At 48.5% G+C, this 21,461-nt stretch overlaps 5 protein-coding genes across 6 annotated transcripts; 4 read left to right on the forward strand and 1 right to left on the reverse strand.

The window, feature by feature from the left end:
- Positions 1 to 3,626: 3,626 nt before the first annotated feature.
- On the forward strand, positions 3,627 to 5,913 carry FOXG_06815 (uncharacterized protein; the record flags this gene model as incomplete). Its single annotated transcript, XM_018385461.1, has 5 exons — positions 3,627 to 4,312; positions 4,362 to 4,502; positions 4,555 to 5,311; positions 5,363 to 5,691; positions 5,739 to 5,913. 5 exons carry the CDS (start codon positions 3,627 to 3,629, stop codon positions 5,872 to 5,874), a joined length of 2,049 nt encoding a protein of 682 aa, XP_018242835.1. The 3' UTR covers positions 5,875 to 5,913.
- A 3,348-nt stretch (positions 5,914 to 9,261) lies between these two features.
- FOXG_19408 (uncharacterized protein) lies at positions 9,262 to 9,591 on the forward strand (the record flags this gene model as incomplete). Its single annotated transcript, XM_018399621.1, has 1 exon — positions 9,262 to 9,591. One exon carries the CDS (start codon positions 9,262 to 9,264, stop codon positions 9,589 to 9,591), a length of 330 nt encoding a protein of 109 aa, XP_018242836.1.
- A 2,131-nt stretch (positions 9,592 to 11,722) lies between these two features.
- Positions 11,723 to 14,335, forward strand: FOXG_06816 (uncharacterized protein; the record flags this gene model as incomplete). Its single annotated transcript, XM_018385462.1, has 2 exons — positions 11,723 to 12,043; positions 12,791 to 14,335. 2 exons carry the CDS (start codon positions 11,723 to 11,725, stop codon positions 14,333 to 14,335), a joined length of 1,866 nt encoding a protein of 621 aa, XP_018242837.1.
- Positions 14,336 to 17,404: 3,069 nt separating this feature from the next.
- On the reverse strand, positions 17,405 to 19,579 carry FOXG_06818 (uncharacterized protein). Its single transcript, XM_018385463.1, has one exon. It carries the CDS (start codon positions 19,468 to 19,470, stop codon positions 17,692 to 17,694), a length of 1,779 nt encoding a protein of 592 aa, XP_018242838.1. The 5' UTR covers positions 19,471 to 19,579; the 3' UTR covers positions 17,405 to 17,691.
- Positions 19,580 to 19,732: 153 nt separating this feature from the next.
- FOXG_06819 (uncharacterized protein) lies at positions 19,733 to 21,092 on the forward strand. Of its 2 annotated transcripts, XM_018385465.1 has the most exons (3): positions 19,733 to 20,058; positions 20,122 to 20,582; positions 20,737 to 20,784. In XM_018385465.1, the coding sequence occupies exons 1-2, from the start codon at positions 20,053 to 20,055 to the stop codon at positions 20,560 to 20,562; spliced, it is 447 nt and encodes a 148-aa protein (XP_018242840.1). In that variant the 5' UTR covers positions 19,733 to 20,052; the 3' UTR covers positions 20,563 to 20,582; positions 20,737 to 20,784. The 2 variants fall into 2 exon arrangements, with proteins under 2 accessions (XP_018242840.1, XP_018242839.1); XM_018385464.1 differs by having other exon boundaries at positions 20,122 to 21,092.
- Positions 21,093 to 21,461: the final 369 nt, after the last annotated feature.

Genomic DNA, 21,461 nt, shown 5'->3' on the forward strand with positions numbered 1-21,461 from the left:
CACAACCTGGTGGTTGACGTCCGAAGGTCGGACCAACTTACTTATTTGCTGCGGAGTATACAACGCTCCGAATTCGATCTATCCTCGGACCCCAGGATTAGAGCGAGGCAGCCGGTCGATTTGATCATTGACAACGATACCCGGTGGCTTTCTCAACTATACATGATTAGACGCGCCATCATTCTTCGACCATTCATCGAACAACTGGTCTTGAAGCATCGTCAACAGTGGGAGCAGGACAACAGATCAAAGAGGACAGGGAATCTCAGAAAGTCTGCAAGGGAGCCCCGGATTTGCTTGGAGGAAAATCAGCTTACGGTCAATGACTGGGTAGTCCTGGAACACCTAGCTAAGCTTCTTGGATTCTACGAGGATGCCGTGAAGACTCTGGAAGGCGATGGCCAACAACGCAAGCGGAAAGGAGGGTGGGTTGGTTCGTACGGGAATGTATGGGAGGTTATCCAGGGATTCGAGTTCTTGTTGGAAGTGCTCGAGGACTATAAGCAGCTTGCTTCTGAGATACCCGACGCGGAACACTTCCGAATCAATGTTAATCTGGGTTGGGAAAAACTCAACAAGTACTACAGCAGGCTGGATGAGACACCAATCTATTACACGGCCTTAGCGCTGCACCCGGCTTTCCGGTGGGGGTATTTCGAGAATGAGTGGAAGGATAACACGAAATGGGTGATGAAGGTGAAGCAGATGGTCCGAGAAGTGTGGGAATCGAACTATCGTCACCTGCAGGTGGTCCGGAGTCCCGAGGACGACGAACCAGTTGCGAAGCGGCAGCGAAAGTACTACAACCCATTTCAAGCGTACTGTGAGCGCACGCGGCCGGTTCTCGGATACGGTTTGGTGAAAGAGGAAGCGACTTTGTCTGACGACATCAATGAAGGTACTAACGAGCTCGAATTATGGCAGTCGTCATGGGAGGATGGAGATAACGATGTTAGAGATCCAATATCATACTGGCATGAGCGCAAACGTCGGTATCCTCGTCTTTCACGAATGGCGCTGGACTTCCTTACGATCCAGCCAATGTCAGCAGAGTGTGAGAGGATGTTTGCGGCGGCAGGGCGGATGGTGACGCCACTACGAAATCGGTTGGACGCGGACATTATAGGAATGTGTCAAGTGCTGCGATCGTGGTTACGGGCTGGGGTGATTGACGACCTGGACGTGTCACTACTTCCTACTGAGAATGGTAGTGGTGATAGAGCGGAAGAAGGATCCTAGGTAGAGGTGGGATGTGAAGAAAAGGGGATGGGAGAGTGGGAGTGAACTAGCTCGGCTTGGAGATCAACGACTTCAACCAGTGTCCATTCAACTCAATTTGACGGATAATTGATCAACGCCACTAGAGAGAGTGGTTGACCAGGTCAACTCACCGCCACCGAGCCATTCAGTTGATTGAATTGAGTGGTGCACACCCTTGGCTTGCTAGCTCTCCAGCCGATCAACCCGTCGAATAGTCGGATAGAATGCACTTCATGCTGGCACCAGTCCTTTACCCTGCCGGATATCTTTGAATTCCGCGGTCTGTGTTGGAGAAGTGACATGGATGATAGTGCTGCATAGGCAGCCACAGGAAACGGGTGTCGCACGATTACGCGTGAATCGTCAGAACAGTGTTACAGGTCTGTTACAAGGTCAGCAGGTCTAGTATCATAGCCTCGCCTCTTTAGCGATAAGGAGGAGTGCAAGAACAGCCATGATGAGAAAGAGACAGGAGACAATCATTCCGATCATCATTAGATTATGAGTTACCTAGTGAGAGCGCGCTGTCTGACAATCTGCTGCCTCGACTCTCAATATATAATTATGATTTCGTCTTCAAAAATTATCACTGATACCCTTAGTCGATCGCAGACTAGAGCATCACCCGATGATCTGCCCTTCGAATCATCTAGCTTCGACGCCATTTTTCGCACCACTCATCCAGAGAAGGCCAAACTAGGCCCATCTGGCAAGCGAAAGACATCTGGTCGTGTTATGTATGAATGCCTTCATTGTCCCCCAGATAGTCCATGGTCAAATGGGAAGCATGGCAATACCATTTACCACGCGAAAAGGAAACATGCCTTTATTCTTCAGACGGAGGCCAGTACCGTAGACTCGCACGACTCGGATATTATTACCCGGCCATCAAAGCAGCCGCGGATGGACAGTTTTTTTCCGAGTCGGCCATCAGGTACCACTTTACGCCGCGTCTTTAACCGACAGCAATATATGGAATCGATTGTCGGTCTTCTTACACGCCGTCGTTTACCATTCTCCGCGGTGAAATGGGATGAGATGCAGGATATCATATTGGCATGCAATCCGGCTATTGAGGATCTTCTCCTCACGTCCCGCGACGCAGCTATGCGTCATATTACCACTACCTTCGACTTATACCGATCGCAATTGAAAGCAAAGCTTCAGGCGTCCGTATCGAAGATCCATCTCTCGACCGATCTCTGGACATCGCCTCATCGGCATGGCATTTTAGCAGTATGCGTTAGATGGGTTGATAATGGCTATCGACTTCAAAAGGCCCTGGTAGCTATGCCTGAATGCCGATACAGCCACAGTGGCGAACGCCAAGCAACTCTAATGGCGGAAGCAATCGAAGAATACGGTATTGCGAAGCAAATCGACTATCATACCAGCGATAATGCTACTTCAAACGATACCTGTTTAAAGCATCTCTCTCAAATGTGACCAGACGTGACCTATCGGTAGATTCTGATAGTTCAGCTCGACTAGGAAGGTCCCGTGCGACCTAATCCAGCTCTTCCTCCCCTTTGCACCTTTTCAAGCTAACAAATCCTCCTGGGCGAAGCGACGGTTCTTCCAGGTAACCTTGGGCAGATTCTCAATGGTCGGGTTGGGAGGTAAAGCTCCGACGGCTGCTTCTTCCAACTGCTTGGCGACCGTTTTAGGCTGAGACAATCGTGAGAAGACGGAAGAAGGAGGTGTAGGGCAAGGTGTCAATGTTGTTGGCGGAAAGCCAGCTGGCGACGGGGAGAGTGGCGAGTTCGACATCCTACTGGTGAAATGGAATAAAAACCACGTGTAGAAGGGATTATTTTGATCGCGCGACATGGTTGGAAAACACGTTCCACATTGCATACGCGCGGTGGGGTCATGTGTTAGGTCACGATAGCAGATACTTAGCTTTGCCGCTAATCCCCCCGCTATTTGAGAGTAGACTTCCATCTGCGACTATCTAGTGTAGGGTAGTGGCTCGGGAAGATCTGGATTTTGCCTCGAGATTAGACGATCACATGATGCATATGTAATATGTCAATTATTTCAACTTTCGAAATGTGTGATTTGATTTGATTGATTTGATTGGGGTGATTGATTGATTGAGTTGACATATGATGAGCGCTGGTCATAATGTCATATTTGGCTGCAGGGTCTAACCTGAATGCGTCATTGCTTTCTGTAAGATGGTGTGCCAGTGGCTGTCTGTGGCCTCCTGTTACAGGTGTAATTGTTATTAATTGACATCAGATATCTTTCACTGACTTTGTCATCAAAGTTCAGGTCACGTCATTGTACACGTTGAGATACTGTAAAAACATTACAACACTTCCTCTTGAAGCTCATTTCCTGCGCTGCACAATTTCTGTAAGATGTCGCTACCAACAAGCTCACCGCTTAATTCCGACGTCGATCGCCGAGGAAGACGGCATTCGATCTTCGCAGATTTTATACCCGATGATCTAGCCTTTCCTCCGCCATTCATCGATCCGGCTCCAAATGTGGACGAGGTACTCAACCGAGATATCGAAGAATGCTCCTCTGAAAATGAACATCACGATGAGGAAGTAGCGGAAGATCCACGATACGTGGACGACCTACAGCTCGCTTTTCACCCTAACGGGGTAGCTTACGGCTCAGGTTTCTCGACCGTTCCTCCAACAGATCTCGACATTCCGCCCCCAAACCCGCACGACTTTGAACAATCCCTCCGCGCTGAAGTGTCCCTCCTTCGCGATAATGATATCATTCTACCGAAGCATCCTCCTACAGGTTGGAAAACGACTAGATTGGGTCGATTGTATCGGCACCTGTTTAGTACGCGTGTGCACGATCATGATAAACCGCTCTTCGCCACTGAAGATTCGGGTGAGACAACGCCATTGTTGAGGGAAAGAGTTGTTAGATTCGATGGTATCCCGCCGACGCCGGGACCGGATGAGGTTCATGAACGGTGGGAAGAAGCGTTGGTTTCGCATAAAATTGAGACGACGTGGCAGCGTGAGACCAAGACGTTGGCTCAATATGCGCTGCCTCTTATCGTCACTTTTCTTCTGCAGTAAGTTCACCTGTCCGTTGCAATTGACATGTGAAGCTAAACGCGAGAGTTATTCCGTTACCGTGGCCTCGGTCCTGACGGTCGGTCGACTTGGAATGGAGGAACTCGCTGCCGTCAATCGGGAGTATAAACCGTCTTCGTCAAATACTGATACTGACACCACCAGTGGCGACCATGACTACCTCAATCAGTTATTACGTCCCAGTTCAAGGCCTAGCAACATGTCTCGACACTCTGTGCAGCCAAGCCTACGGTTCTGGTCACAAACATCTCGTCGGTCTTCAGGCCCAACGCATGACATACCTTCTCTGGATTCTCATGATTCCTATCGCTATAGTTTGGTGGTTCTCTAAACCTATCCTCTCCGTAGCGGTTGGTCCTGGCCGCACGACGACCTTGGCTGCTTTGTATATGCGTATTCTAATTCTTGGCATGCCCGGAGTATCAGCATTTGAGAGTGCCAAGAGGTTTGTTCAGAGTCAGGGTTTGTTTCATGCTACGACTTATACGCTTCTTGTCGGTGCGCCGTTGAGCTTTTTGCAGAATTGGCTGTTTGTTTTTAAGTTTGAGTGGGGATTCCCTGGGGCTGCTATTGCTATGGCTGTTACTCAAAACCTTCTTCCAATTCTTCTGATTTTGTACGTGCAACTGTTGGAAGGGTATGAGTGTTGGAAGGGTTTCAGCCACAAGGCGTTCACAAATTGGGGTGAATTTGTCCCAGCACCTGATGTGACATGTTTGCTGACTGTTTTAGGACCAATGATCAAATTGGCTTTGCCGGGAATGATTATGATTGAGGCCCAGTTCTCAGTGTTGGAGATCTTGACTATCGCTGCTGGACGGTTTGGCACAGCACAACTTGCGGCTCAGGGAGTACTCGTGACTGTGACGTCGACTTCGTTCAATATTCCTTTCCCGTTGGCTATCGCGACATCGACTCGAGTTGCGAACCTCATCGGAGCAAACTTGAGTAAGGCTGCGCGAGTGACAGCCAAAGTGGCGAGTCTTGCCCCCCATCTTGGTCATTCTACAAACCAACTGACTTTATAGGCCATATTTGCCGCCCTCATCGTTGGTCTCTTCAACTTAACAATCTTCACGACCCTCCGAAAACAAATTCCCGCTGTATTTACTGATGATGAACAAGTCATCGATATCGCATCCAACGTCATCCTCGTATGCGCAGTCATGCAGATCTTTGACGCATTAGCAGCTGTGTCTCACGGTCTTCTTCGCGGTATCGGAAGACAATCGATTGGTAGTTATGCAAATCTCTCCGCATACTACGTAGTCGCTCTTCCCATCGCACTCGGCACTAGTTTTGGACTGGGCTGGAAATTGGCTGGTCTTTGGGTTGGTCTTACAGCTGGCCTTGCTGTGTAGGTTCTCTCGCCTGTCGTAGTGAGGAATTGCTGACTTGTTATAGGGTGTCTGGTTTAGAGGCGATCTATCTGTACTGTACGGACTGGGAGGAAGCTGTGAAGCAAGCTGAAGCGAGAATGCGAACCGAGACGGCTAGGAGACGATCTTCGCTGTCGGGGCTTTCACAGGAAAGGAGCTGATATGGCCGTAGTCTTTTGATTCCTTGGTTGTTAATTAGTATGTCCTTCTATGCGAAGCGTAGGCGTTTGCGATTTGTCGGCAGCTTTGCACCGAATTGCGTAGGCATCAGATTGAGCGAAAGTTGAGCGAGCGGTATTTCTTTTAGCGAGTTAATATTATTCCTATTCTTGCGAGTTTCGATGCCTTTTTACGCTTTCCCTTGTGACTTCAAACCACGATCTGAAAGATCGAATTAAGCTATCTGCCCCTTTCGTTTCTTTCAAGCCCTCTTTCCGTGAAGCCTTAGAAACATATTCACGTTAGAGCTCGACGATAAGTTTTGCAACGCCTGGATTTGATATTCTCAAGTTACAAATCGCTACATCATATACCTTACAGTCGTACCTAGGCTGTTTGGCCCAACGCCCGTTTCTTGCATTACCGCTGATTTCACTAAAAGCATGCCCCTTTGGCCCTTTTGGCCGTATTTGCCCTTGTCGGAAGCCAAAGCAGGCTAGGTACCTTGCCTTACGGCCTCGATAGACACGGTTGATGTACCTGTCTAACGTGGTTTATAAGCGAATGGCGTATTTTCCGCCCGACGCGTCTCATTTTTGGCATCATGCCATTCAACCGCAGAACATGTAATCTGATTCAAAGGAAAGGAAGGTTATTTTGGCTGTTCAAGCTATCAAGAAAAAAAAAGATTTTTTTCTTTTTTTACCCGTAACTCACGCGGCAAGATTCACACTGTGCCCGAATCAACACTGCGCGCCAGTATGAAAAGCCGTCCATCGCGACGCGATATCACACCCAACTCTCGAAAACTTACTGACATGGAAGAAGAGGCTATTTTTGAGCATATCCTCGATCTGTATTTGCGAGGGTTCCCGCCAAGGCTAGTTGACGTGAAGGATATGGCCAATTTGCTGCTCGCAGAGCGTGGTACCAAGGAAGTTGGCAAGCTATGGCCTAGAAACTCTGTTAAGCGACAACCACAGCTTCAAACCCGTATCAACCGCGTCTTCGATTACCAAAGAGCATTATGTGAAGACCCCAATAAGATTCCAGCTTGGTTCGAGCTTATGCGGAATGTGAGGGCCAAGTACGGTATCGATGATGTCGATATCTTACAACTTTGACGAGACCGGGTTTATGATGGGAGTTATTACCCCAACTATGGTAGTGACACGCGCCGAACGTAGAGGAATGCCGAAAAAGATTCAGCCTGGTTACCGAGAATGGTCGACGGTGATCCAAAGAATCAACGCACAAGGCTGGTGCAACCTGCCGTTCATCGTGATTAAGGCGGCCTATCACCTGGCGAACTGGTACTCAGAGTGCGGTCTCCCACCGGACTGGATCATCAAGCCCACCGACAATGAATGGACGAACAATGAGACAGGCCTAGAATGGATCCAGCATTCCGACAAATATACTGCTCATCGGAAGAGTGGCATCTACCGCATATTGGTGATTGACGGTCACTCTAGCCATCTCTCCGCCGTCTTCGACCGGTTCTGCAAAGAGAAGAAGACCATCGCAATCTCCATGCCTTCTCACTCATCGCATAATCTTCAGCCACTAGATGTCGCATGCTTCGGTCCTCTAAAGCGCGCATATAGTCAACAGATCAAGCGGCTGGTCAAGTCACATATTAACCACGTGGCAAAGGTCGACTTTTTAATCGCTTTCAAGGCCGCCTTATTTACCACCATGAGGGAAACAAATATGAAGGCAGGATTTAGGGCATCGGTATTGGTACCTCTTGACCCGGATATTGTACTGTCTAAGCTGGATATCAAGTTACGAACGCCAACACCGCCGGAGAGCCCTGCGGCAGCGACGGGACCCTGGATTTCCCAGACACCTTACAACCCAAACGGAAGCAGTTTCGCAATCCACACTGACCAAAGATAGAATTGCCAGACATCATAGTAGCTCTCCGACACCAATATACGAGGCTGTCGACCAGCTTGCGAAAAACACGCAAGCATTAGCGCACTCGGTGACCCTCCTCAATGATCAAGTTCGGTCACTACAGAGGGCCAACGAGGCACTTAGCAAGCGGCGAAAGGCAAAAAGAACAAGAATCCAACATGGAGAAATGCTTTCTATTCAAACGGGGCTCGTCATTATATCTCAGAAAGGTGCCAAAAAGAAGATAGTAAAGAAAGAGAGTAAAAATGGTAGTCAATCTGGGATGGGCGAAGCAAGTAAACGGAACTGTAGGAAGTGCGGTAGGCTGGACATAACTCGCGGACATGTGAGAATGAAAAAGAGGTAATTTATGTAAATATCTAAGGGTAGCAAATTAAATTTAGAGCTGTTGTAGTGATGTAGTCAATGTTGGCTGGAATAGAGTGGTGGAAAATCCGCCGTTCGCTTATATCCGCTGCTCGTTAAACCACGTTAGCTGCTTTATCACTAATTTTGTTCCGTTGGTTAACTTACTTTCTAGGCATTGCCTGCTGCTTTGTTGCGCGGAGAAACCCGAGGCTGTTCGTCATCCAGCTCCGATCTTCGACTTGTATCGATTTTCTTCCAAGTTGGAAGTTCCAACTGTAACAGCCACTCCAGACTACCTATACCTGCAACTACAGTCCTCCTCAGCCCCTTAAAATATCTTCTTCCCCATCTTTACAAAGCTCGGCTTTTGTTTTATACCTCTTTTGATCACATCGCACCCTGTCAGTGTCTAGTCCCACTTACCCCCGACTTTGGGCTACCGCTGTAACAACTTCTCGAGCCATCCTTCAGTGTGGCGTCACGCGCTTTTCGCCTCGTCAGACTCGCTGTCGGCCTTGATTTTGAGTGTGTACCAACGCAGACAAGCACGGCAGATGTCTTCTCATGCGGAGACGCATATCCACCTCGACGCGACCGCGGGCCGTGAGGTGGTCTATTGCCACGCTTGCGCAAATGAATGGTATCAAGACCAGAATGGACTGATATGTCCCGAATGCCATGGAGAGATCGCAGAGATTGTATGCTTTCCGCTGCTCCCACTTTACGTCTAGGCTCCTAATCATGATAACCAGATTGAACCCGACAACGATCCCCGTGACTTCGATCACCATACCTCCGCCTCCACTCCACCTGAGCGCCACCCATACAATTCAGATCCTGAAGAAGCCGACATAGATGAACATACTCATAATGGGTTTACTTTTGGATGGAGCGTCCGGAGCGGTCCTGATCACCCCCACCACCATCACGGCCCTGCCGTTGACCCGACCCTTGTAGAGCGTGATCAGCCTGCTGAGCAAACCTTTGGACCCCGCATACACCGGACAACTTTTACTTTTGGACCGTTTGGAGGCGGAATAACTTCGATGATGATAGTTTCAGGACCTATTCATGCAGTGTATTCCCAAGTGGACTTGGGCCGGATTATCACTAGTCTCATGGAGGCCAACCCTCAGTCCAACGCCGCACCCCCAGCTACAGAAGAAGCCCTTCGAAATTTGGAGCGCCAGCCCGTTGACGGGCAAATGCTGGGCTCAGAAGACAAGGCAGAGTGTACAATCTGCATTAATGAGATGAAAGAGGGAGATATGGCCACATTCTTACCTTGCAACCACTGGTTCCACGAGGAGTGTGTAACCCTGTGGTTAAAGGAACACAACACATGTCCAATTTGCCGAACACCGATCGAACAGACTGATCGCGGTGATAACATCAACAGCGGCAGTGGCAACAATAACGGTGATGGCAACCAATCACAGCCCCATTAGCTGGCTCCTCCACCACTCACCAAACTCCAGAGGAATCACGTGGGGGGACGATATCAGGCGTCCTGATTCCCCATCATTTACTAGCTAGCTGGGATTGAAGGCAGACCTCGGCGAGAGAAGACATGTTGGTATTACGACCCTGATAAACTTAGTGCCCAAAAAGAATTTGAACGCTGCCTCACCAACCAGTAATCCACCATCTTACATCTTAACACCTTCGAATTTTCAATCGTCTATAACAGCAAATAATGTCGCAAAAAGATGGAATTTTATCCATAATATGCGCAAGGCGCGGGGCTAAATGAGGGTCTAAGTGAGGTGACTAGAGCCTTTATCATTCGTGAGGTAGAGGCAGTACCGTTGATCACTGATAAGCAGGAAAACAAACTTTAAGGGAAAGTGTGCGCATTCGATTTCTTGGCATGTGATGGACGGTGGTATGATAATGTTATTAGTATTATGATGACGAGCATATTACCGACACCGGCCTAAAAACTTCTGATAGGCTGTGGTAGGACAGCCTGGGAATAACATGACGACGACACGACAGTGGTGTGTCAGATCAATCTTGGTGACAAGTTTGTTGCTTCATGTGGCCAAGAGAGGAGATTCAGACCGTTATGGCCAAGTATTGAATGATTCCAAAAGTTTAACTATTGTCATAAGCTGCAAACATTTGGCACCTAATAAAACGCGAAGGTTGCTTCTAAGAGACAAGGTGTCTTTCTGAGTCCACGATAACCTTCGTAAGCGAAAGCTAAGCTAGATCATGACCAATGGTGTGCAAGGAGCGGGGCCGTAAGCTGTTAGATTGGTGGCTGGGAATTGTTAGATACGCGAGTAGGGTTATTATCCAATTAAAATAGGGTTAATTTTCACACTTGAGGATCAATCTAGTCCCCAGGAGCTTCCGTCTCTGTTCTGTCCTATTAGGTGTTTTCCCCGCTACCCGGTATTGATATATCCGGGGACCCACAAAATACATGTTTCTTTTATCGAGGCGCTATCACTAACCCAACAGGAATGGGCTCCACTTCCCTTATTGCAATATTATTCTTGCATCCAAAAGAGGGGTTTCACCCCTCTTTGACAGACTGATCAAAGAATCAAGTCGACGATCAATAAGATCACCACATTCTGGTTCACACTTGGATACACTCACAAGCTTAGTTGGCTCGCCCCGCCCCGCGGCATGAGTCAACGAGTAATATTGCCCACTTGGCGTAATTTTGTCGCGTCAAGGGTAACCTCCCCTGGAATCATCTTCAAGGTGCACAGCGGCCGCCGGACTTTCAGGTGGCCGCGCAAGGCCTCCTAGAACAAGCGTCGGGATGGTTTGCGGCAACATGTAGGTTTCTCATATCTTCTCAAGCTTTTAGTTACGGCTCGCCCCCTCAAACACTCTCGCACTTAGTTACGGCGTCTGAACCTGTCACCACTACGCGCTCGGATGTTGCTCGAAGCTCGCTCGATGAGGAGGAATTGCTGAGTTGCATCACAGAACGCCACGAACCAGGCGCAACAATCAGACCAGGCCAGTTGGAGAAGTCAACTCAATCAGGTTTCTCAATCACGATGGCAGTCACCAGAAGCTCTAGGACGCCTTCATATACATCGTATTCAAAGAAGGTCAAACCTTGCCATGTTCACAATGAGCCGCCTGCCAATTCGCCCAAGTCCATCTCGATCGAGCCGAGACCGCCACGATATCGGATATCCTTTTCACCATCCAGAACGCAGAAGACCTGAGCAAGGTGTGACCTTTCACCCTACAGCAGCGCTCATCATAAATCAACTCAATCAATCAATCACCCCAATCAAATCAATCAACTTAGTCAATTCCTTGCCTCAATCAAATCAATTCCAGTGATTTGATAAAGTTGATATATGCCATGCTGCATCTGAACTGCCGAAAAAGATTAAACCTGGACGTGCCCTCCACCCAGTCCTACCCTGTACAAGATGGCCACAGATAGGCGATACTTCTTAGCCCTATATGAAGCCGTAGCCTCGTTGGTACCTGCTATCGCCGCCTAACGCACACCAACCCTCGGCAGGATGACGCGCTCCCTCTGCACCCTACCGCGGCGCGTCAATTTCGCTGTCAACAAGACATGGCACCAGCGACAAGATGTCAGACTTGCCACCACCCTCTACACCGGCGAAAGGCTCGCCGGTGATTTCGACGCCTTGCCTCACGCCACTTTTTCCCTCTGCGTTCTCGCGACTGTCTCAACCAAGGACCGTGGCCAAGCAGCTCGAGGAGGCTTCGGTCGGGGAGCTGCCCCCTAACCCGACTATTGAGGATCTACCGAAGGTCGTCTGGAAGAACCGCCGCTTCGTTCAAGAAGATTCACTAGCTCGGAAAGGTGCAAATGGCAGAAAAAGTTGGATCAGATCGCACGGCATGTTCTTCATTGAATTGAATCACCAGGATCAGCCCATCGGTCATGTGTGGTGCTGCAGCCGATGCGACACGAAGGGTCGGCCAGAATTCTTCTCAGTACAAGCGACATCTTCTGCAGCAGACCATCTTCGCAAGTATGGATCCGTCCTCTATACCAACATATCCCATATACTGACTTGCACAGAGCCCATCGGATCACCCCAGCGAGTCAATCAAGCCCCAGCGACGATAGCGCGATCGATCTCCAGTCCCATGCAACCCCCAAACGACCACGGCTTGACCAGAGCATAATACCAAAGGCAAAGGTCAAAGCTGTACAAGAACTTAGTGTTGGGTTCGTCATTGACAGTGATGTGCCCTTCACAATATTCGAGCACAAGTTTCTAAAGGAGCTCTTCTATCGGTTCGACCATGAACTAGCACTCCAAATTCCTTGGAGTAGCAGTTCTATTACCAGAGAGCTACAGAAGATCTTCGAGTCTAAGGCGGATATCATCAAAGCGGAGCTAGGCAGCGCCCTAACAAAAATACACATCAGCTTTGATCTCTGGACATCAACGAACCGTCTTGCGATAATGGCAGTTTTTGCACGCTTCATCGACAAATTCGGGAACCAACAATCCAGGCTGCTCGCTCTACCTACGCCGTCAGCTAGGTATCCACAGTGGTGAGAATCTTGCCGAGACATTGTTCGAAATCGTTCAACTGTGGGATATCCGAGGACAGGTTGGCACGGTCATTTCTGATAACGTGACTACGAACGATACCTGTCTCTCTTACTTCTACCGGCAGCTCGACCCTTCGATCCGGCCGGCTGATATCAAGGCCCGTCGCATGCGTTGCTACGGCCACGTTCTTAACGTTGTTGCCCGCGCGTTTCTTTTCGGTAAAGACGCCGAATCTTTCGAGCTAGAGTCAGATATCAACGGCATGAGAGGTCTTCAGGAGCAAGATCTTCGCCATTGGCGTTCGAAGGGCCCAATTGGGAAGCTGCACAATATCATCAAGTTCATCAGATCCTCACCTCAGCGCAGCGAATATTTCAAGCGCATCGCTCACGAGCAGGAGGACGAAGGGTACCATCTTTGCGAGGAATCAACCGCCGAGCTTGAGGTCATCTTGAATAATGAGACGCGGTGGAATTCTACTTATATGATGATAGAGAGGGCTTTGCGGAAGCAGACTGACATCAGGGCCTACATCTTTGCACTCGAAGGCGAGAAAGACGAAGAAAAACGTATCCCTGCTGATGACATCTTATCCAACGAGGATTGGCGCGTGCTTGGTGAGGTTAACGAGATACTTACGCCTTTATATCATCAGATAATGCGAACCCAAGGCTGGGGTAAAGGCGATAACCATGGGCGCCTGTGGGAAGTTCTGGTAGGAATGGAATACCTGCTCGAGCATTTTGAAGACTGGAAAGGCTTCTACAATGAGTTCACGACCGAAACAATAAGGGCGACGAATGTAAATGATCCCGAACTAATTGGAAGAGCGTCTGCGCCTCTGAGGGGGACTAACATCCGGTCGGCCCGTTCCCGCCGTCGCCCTGCTCGCTTCGATGGGGAAGAGGTCTATGTATCCCAACAGCGAAGTCAAGCGCCAACTTTCACGGTAGCTGCCTTGCCGGAGCATTCTCAGGCTGAGTATGCGGCGCTTGACAAGCCACCGGCGTCTAAGATTTCCCAGAAGAGCTCATTACCAGCAGACCACCGAGCATATATTCGGGCATCGATCAACAACGGCTGGAAGAAGCTGGATGAATACTACAGCAAGCTCGGAGAATCTCCCTTGTTTGCGGCAGCAGTCATCCTTCATCCGAGATTCGGCATCAGCTGGTTGGAGGCTACTTGGGCCACTGAGGAGCAATTGGCCTGGGTTCGCGATGCGAAGGCGGGCATAAAGGACTACTTCGCGCGGTGGTATCAATCGAACCAGCGGACGGACGACTTACAGTCGAAGTCTGCTTCATCATTAACGAACAGGGGTAAAGAGGATGATCACTACACGCAATGGATCAACAGCAGAACGAAAAAGGTATTTGCAACGAGCAGCAGTGTTAGCGAGATGGACAAATACCTCCGTCTTGAGCCACAAGATACGCAAGAGCCAATCCAATGGTGGAGGGACCACAAGCCTTCATTCCCGGTGCTAAGCAGCTTTGCCTTGGATGTCTTTGCCATTCCGGCTATGGCAACCGACTGCGAGAGGCAGTTCAGCCTAGCCAAGCTGACACTAACATCGCAAAGGCTCGCAATGGGCGCCGACACGCTGGAGCGAGTTCATTGTCTGAGGAACTGGGTCCGACACGGCGGGGTAAAGCTGGGCAGTTGAGTCGGTAATTGAGGCTTTGGATCCGGCGTAATACCTTCACATACTCAATATATAGGCCTCCCATACAATTGATTGAGACGAGCCAATCAAATCAAACAAATCAACTTTGGACCGAAGCCCCATCAAACAAGTCAACTTTTACCTCAAAGTTGATTTGATTGATTTATGATGAGCGCTGCAACTCAATACCTACATCTACGAGTATTTCCTCCATAATGAAATGTTTCAATGTGCAGAATCCATTCTCAAGGCCGACTCCGGCGTCAGTGTTCAAGGGCATAGCCCTGACAGTGTTCGCAACGGCAAACGCTGCAGGGTAAAGAATGCCCTCTGTAATAAGACCACTGACACCCGCTTGGACTCCGCGCGCCCAAATCTTCTTCAGCTCCCAATATTCCCAATCCATCGCCAGATAGCTGTTTTCTTCATGAATGGTTCTGTCTGTTCTGGGCCATCTTCAACGCTCAAAAGAAAGAGGATGCGAGGATTAAAGAAAATCAATATGCCGGTTATGTGCAGGTATTGCCTTTAGAACATGCATTCCTCCTAACGTAGCTAATGTGATATATAGAAACAAAACTGGCCAAAGTGGAGTGCAAGCCTGTCGCAGGCCTACAGTCCCTCACTACTGCATAACACTCCTGACAGTGCAACACGCAACACACTCTGTAATTCTGAAGAAAAGGGCGTTAGTAGCATAACGCCCTGCATCTTGGGTTCCCAAGCTTGGGGTAGAAGCAATGAGGCGCTGCAACAATTCCGAATGCAATTGACGTCGATGGAGCAGCAAAATGAGAATGAGCTCACAGCGCGTCGAGTCAGAAGCAGTATATCTCGAAATGACGGAATACCTGGTGGCTGGGGCATTCAGGAGCCTATAAAAAGCTCTAAGCACTTTCAACGGCCCGCTCTACAATCTTCAAAGTCAGAATCGGTGCCTGATACTACCAAACAGTTAGAAAGTGGCACTCAATCAAAGAACAAAACTGGTATGTTTTCCTTTATGCTAGAAATCTGGGACCTTGTGGTTATTTTGACTCTCTCTATTTCTTTACAAATGGCTTATCCGCAGTGTAGCCCTTAATCTCTCTAAAGCAGAAATAAACGGTATAAGCAGTAAAGTAGGTGCATTGCGGATGAATGGCCGGACGCGAGCCTCCAACTGACATATTTGTCAATAGTCCGAGGTTCGAATGACCCAGCAGCCAGTGGCGACGAAAGAGACAGTGTTTCAGCAGGAAGGAAAAACAGACTTATTTAATAATGGGCCACTAGGGTGGCAGAACGGCTTAAGTGAAAACCAGATTACCTGTTATGTTATGTTATGTATGTTATGTGTATTTTTCGTCCGGGGGGCCATCGGCCCCGAAAGTCCCCTACTGGTAGTAGTAGTAGTAGTATTTATTACGCCCGGGAGAACGGACCTCATAGGGCCTGTGGCTACGCTAAGCTATTCACGTATTCCCCGCTTTTCGTCCATTCTACACAAAAGAAAGCCCTACTGCTCTTCCTGTTCTTACTTTTCTAGCCCCGTTTGCTTGACTCTGCTTGACAGACCTGCTTGAAGGCCAACCAATACCATCTCCAAGTGTTCAGCATCCTATCTTCAGCAGCTGAAGCATGGTCTGTCGACTTGAGGCTGTTTGTTGTTAGTAATCAGCTGTGATGTTAATATTAGTGGTCATTTGTTTTCTCCTTCTCAAACTCCTTCCTGGCTCAATCTTCCTGTCGCCATCGCAAATTTGACTGTCGCTCGCACCGCCTCCAGGTTAGGTCTCCACTTTGCTCCGTCTGACGCCGACTTTCCACCTAGAAAGAAGGAAAGGTTGCCCATCATGTTTTGTCCTACTCGACGCATGGCTTCACGCTCTGCTTCCCATCTGTGCATCGGAACAGAAAATGCTCCATTGTCTCTGGTCCACATCCACATTCACACATGTCCGACTCTGCGGCCCCGATCTTGTTGAGGTAGCTGTTGATCTTCGCCATTCCCGTGCCGAGCTGCGAGACACCCCACATCTTCCTGGAGCATGTTACGACCTAACGGGCAATGGCGCTTACGTTACGTGTACCCTACTGTATTTCTACTAACCACGAAGTGACTTATGCCTTACCTTAGAATATTCTATAATCCTCGCAATTTGGCTTATAATATAGACTTATAACTTACTATAAGCCAGGCTTAGTATATTATAAGCTACCTATTATATATATATATATATATTTAATTAATAGCAAATAGAATTTAACTTACTAGCTATTAATAAGACTTCTTTATATTAATAAGCCTAATTTATATTACTTAATTATTAAGAAATATAATAACTAATATTTACTTAGTATAACGCCCTATTCAATCTGTAAACATAAACCTAGTATAGATTAGTTTCCCTATTTAAAACCCAAACCATCACAGAACATCTCTGATACAGCCCCTGGAACCAATCAATGCATTGTAACATCGTAACACCTTAATTTTATATCCGCGATGGCCTGCTCTATCTGTTGGGTGCCAGTCATATGAACCAGCCTGTGTCCACGAAGTGAGACTGGTTCCTGAAGGATGGCCGATTGAGGTAATTTGTACAGTCTTAATTGTAGCGCGATCGGCTTTGGCCGGGTGTGACCTGATCAGGGAAATCCATGGCGACGCCTTTTAAGCGACTCTTTTATTGCGACATGTGGTCACATTCTCTTCTTTGGTTTCAGTATTATGTGGAAGAAGGCCAGCTTTGTCAATTTAGAGCAGGAAGTAAACGATCTCAAGTTGTTAAATGGAGTTTGGCTAGTGGCCACCGGCTGCTGTTGCGTGAAGAGGAAACCGATTGGATTATGTCTGATTGGCACTGACAGTGATCTCTAGCGCAGACTAGTTAATGAGTCGAATTGGATACTATGGCTAGCAACTGTCACATCCAAAAGATTAGGAGGTCACACATTTGATCAAGCCAAAAGGAAGGTCTTCCAGTTGTGCAGACCAGCAACCCGCGAGTGCAGGCCCCAAGTCAGAGGTTATATCATGCAGGACACCCAAAAAGCAACATGATCACGAAAACCCTAAGCAATAAATGGCATGTGAAGATGAGGGGTAGGAAAAGGACGAGCCTTCGTTCCTCGAGGCCCTGTCTTGTAATCAAGATCTTATTAAGAAGACGTTATCTTGATGTTCAGTCAGCAAGGTCGCCAATTTCGTGACCTATTATTCACCCGAACCACCATCGCGTTCTTTGAGATGCGTTCCGCGTGTCCTACACTGACATTTCATTAGGCCTGTCCGAGATACGCCACCTCTCTCTGTCTCTTGACAAGCCCACACACCACAAGTACCTCCAACCATACGAAAGTTTCGAATTAACTTAGCCGCTGATTGACCAGGTCATGCTATCACAGAGTGGTTCATTCCATTCAACCGTCCATTTCATAGTTCCCATGATGACCACTAAAATGGCGAAGGACACAACCACTGTGGTTGTGCCGTACGTATACGCATGCCGCCTGTGAAGGCCACTGAGTTCAGCCACCCAGGTACTCACGGTCGTCAAGCAACCGCAGAAGCCATCCATGACGCCCTGTAATAATTGGCATCCAACCTCTGATCCTCCGATGACACTCCCGCCTGGCCCAAGATGCGCTCGCTGAAGGTCCCAAGCCATTCCCAGCAGGGCAGTGCCGACAATGTTGACGGTAAAAGTCCCGAGCGGAAAGGCAGGACAGAGTGAATTTAGCTTCAGACTTATGTAGAAACGTAGCAGACTTCCCAGAGGAGCGAAGGCAACGGCATACAGTCCTTGTCCTCGCCAAGTTTCCTGCTTCCGGGAGTCATGACCATTTGCGTTGGAGGGCCGATCCGGTGGGAACACTGCCATGAGCACGGCTCCCAGCCATGTCCCGAAACCGAGCAGGAGCGCGCACCTGTCCAACACAACTCGCAGACGAAATGGAAGCTCTAGATGACGTCGGTTGAGAAGGATCGCGATGTGAGCCCCAATCTTCAGCGCAGAAAGACACATGCAGAGGGTTGTGAGAATGACGGCGAGCATCGCCATGATATTCATGCCGACTCCCCGCGAGGCCAGCTCCTTAGAAGATTCATCACTGTGGTATTGTGGCGCCGGCAGGGAGTTTGACAAAGCTAGGAAAACGTCGCGCACGAATGATGAAAACGTAGTGAGGGAGCCACAGAATCCCGTTGACAGCCCAATAAATAGAGGAAGAGGCTTCCTCGCTGTTGCCCGGATGTCTGTATCACCTTCTCTGTTGCTCTCGTCATCTATACGCGAGCTCGATTCCAAAACACCATCACTGTTTTCTGCGTCTGCCTTGCCTTTTTCGGGAGAGGGTTCCCCGTTGAAAACGGCCGAAGATTCCGAAAGGAGGCCCAAAAATAGAGTTCCTGCAAAGTTCACCCACAAAGTTGCGAATGTAACAGGAGCCCCGGTATAAAACGTCAAAGATTCCAGGCCTAGCCTTGCCAGTGTCGCCAAAATTGAAAGAAAGGTGATGTACGAGACGGTGTAGAACTCCGTGAATATTCGAGATACTCGGCGAGTGTGTCCCCTTAGTCGGTCTTTCACTCTTTTGTCTAGCCCTCCTAGTGGGGGAGATGGGGGAAGTCCCAATTCTTCGTTTCGCCGCGAAATGGATGATCGACTGGATCCATTATAACGTTCCTCAAGGCTGTGATGACAGTAAACAGGTCTTTCGTCGGGATTCTCAACAGGTATAGGAGATTCCGCTTCGTTTAAATTGGAATATTCATCGGGGACATCATAGAGTTCTGTGGTTGGCTCAGAATGGTGGCTCCTACTTCTTGGGGTGTGTGATTGCCTCCTCCGCTGTCCTGGGTGCGGCGCAACAGGATCGAGGTCCGTGGAGTTTCCGACACCAATGTTTTCTCTCCTCCGGCTGGTAGAAAGACATGGGCGATCCAAGACAACTTTATGCCGAGAACTTCCCGGAAGTCCAGTTTCATCTCTGTTTCCAGTGCTTTCAATAGGAGAAGGATCGTTCAGTTCACCGAGATCGATGTACTTTTCTGGCAGGTCATATTCATGGCTCTCTCCGCGACTGCCAGGACTGCGACTGATCATGCTAGGCCACTGTACAGAGCCTCGGCCAACTGAAGAATTGTGCATTTTGGTTGCGCCAAGATGCCGCTGTTCCCACGGCTGCGGAATTTCCGAGCTCTGCGAGGCTAAGGGAGGAGCAAGTTGCAGGGAGTAAAATTGACGGTAAAGTTGGACGGTCGTTGAATTTGACATGTCGCCACTCTAACAGGGCGTGTTCAAGTAGCCATCGCGGTATCATTTCATTCTAGTTACGTAATCTAAATCAGCTGGGAGTGTCGGAGAGCTAATTTAGTGCGCCTCGCCTCGGTCTGTATGATACGGGAAAACTCTGGCCGCCAGGTAACCGGATAGATCGGTAAAGCGGTGCTGCAAGGAATCCCACCACCATTCAGTAGGAACCTCATAAGGTTTCTCTGTCATCATATTGTCGTAAAAGGCGTTTGAGGAGGCGATTTGTCCTCAGCTATACGCACTGTTATTTTTGGGCCGGACCTTCGATTTAACCTGGAGGCTCGCCGCCTGTCCTTTGCGACCGCATTTTAATTCACGTTTGATTTTCTCATTCAAATCGTGGTAGCGCGAGGATCTCGATTGAATTACCGCCCGGTTAACTCCGATGAATTTCATTGGATAAACCTGATACTTACCATGACTGTCAGCGGCCGTTTCTCTGTTTCTGAACATGCTATGAGTCATGATCTAACAGAAGCGAAGCAGAAACCCCTAATAACAGAGCCGGAGCTGGGAAGTCCAGGTTGTTTCATCGAATGCACGTCGGGAGATTTCAGAGCCAATACTCGGAGGATTTTGCCAAACTCTTCCAAAGATTCAACCATAGCAAGGCGAGCGTCAGCGGCAAGGAACGGGTACGACTTCCCAGAGTCGTATTTGAATCTCAGTGAAGTCATTGCTCCACCACCTGTGCAAAACCGCGATGACTGCGTTCTATATCACCACACGACCCTCGAAGAAGCTATTACTGCTAAGCAAGACTACCTGCGCCAGATAAAGTCGCAAGAGGGTGGAACCCGTAAAAAGAGCTCGAGAAGAACTTTGGTAAAGTGCTGTGTTATTCTAGTTAGTTTGGGGCTTGCAGTCATTAGGCGCCTTCTGTGCACTTGTCCAATTTGGGGCAACCGTAAGTCGTTATCCCTTTGAGTGCCACAGCCCTTCAGTAGGTATCTCGACCCACTTGACCCCACGTACAAGAAGGTGACAAAAGCTCCGCTGCAAACGCAGTTGAAAGGGCTGTCTTCGCCTGTAACTTGGCTACCTCTTTGGCGGTATAGCCATCTAATTCAGCAATTTCAATTGGCTGACAACCCTCTATAGCAGCTTGAGTACAATTTGGCCTGTAGCGGCTGATTTACTTACTTTGATTGGTTATGTACCCCTGTCGTGACCCCTCTGAAGGGCTGTGGCACTCAAAGGGATAATGCAGTGTGCGCGCCATACTTGCTCCATAAAGCGGCAGAGAAGTTGCGACAAAATGGCAGCGAAAGTGGGGGTAAACAAGAGCAATATCAAGAGCAATTTTATTCATCGCAAGTTACGGAGGGGTTAGTTGGTTGGCGTGTACATTTAACGCCTAGGGGAACGTGTAGCGTTTCCAGACCTCTAGTTAATCAAATAGGTAGGCAGGTATAAATACAATAATGGGACTAATGTCTGTTACATTGGCGGCTGGGAATTGTTGGATATGCGAGTAGGGTCGATGTCTATTTAAAACAGGGTTAACTTTTATACTTAAGGATTAATATAGTCCCTAGGAGCTTGTCCTTTCTTCCTTCTATCTCTGTTCTATCTTTTTTTTTTTTAAATATTTCTCTACTACCTAGTATTAAAGTATCCAGGGACCTATAAAATATGTATTTCTTTTATCAGGGTGCTATCACTAACCTAATAGGAATAGGGTCTATGTTCCTTTATCTTAATATTATTCTTATATCTGGAAAAAGAGGAAGAATTAAACTAACCCTTCCCTGACAGACTTATCAGAGCATCAGGTCGATAATCAATAACATCACAACATTCTGCTCCACATCTTAATACACTCA

This window comes from Fusarium oxysporum, chromosome 3 (genome assembly GCF_000149955.1).
Source record: "Fusarium oxysporum f. sp. lycopersici 4287 chromosome 3, whole genome shotgun sequence".
Taxonomy (NCBI): domain Eukaryota; kingdom Fungi; phylum Ascomycota; class Sordariomycetes; order Hypocreales; family Nectriaceae; genus Fusarium; species Fusarium oxysporum.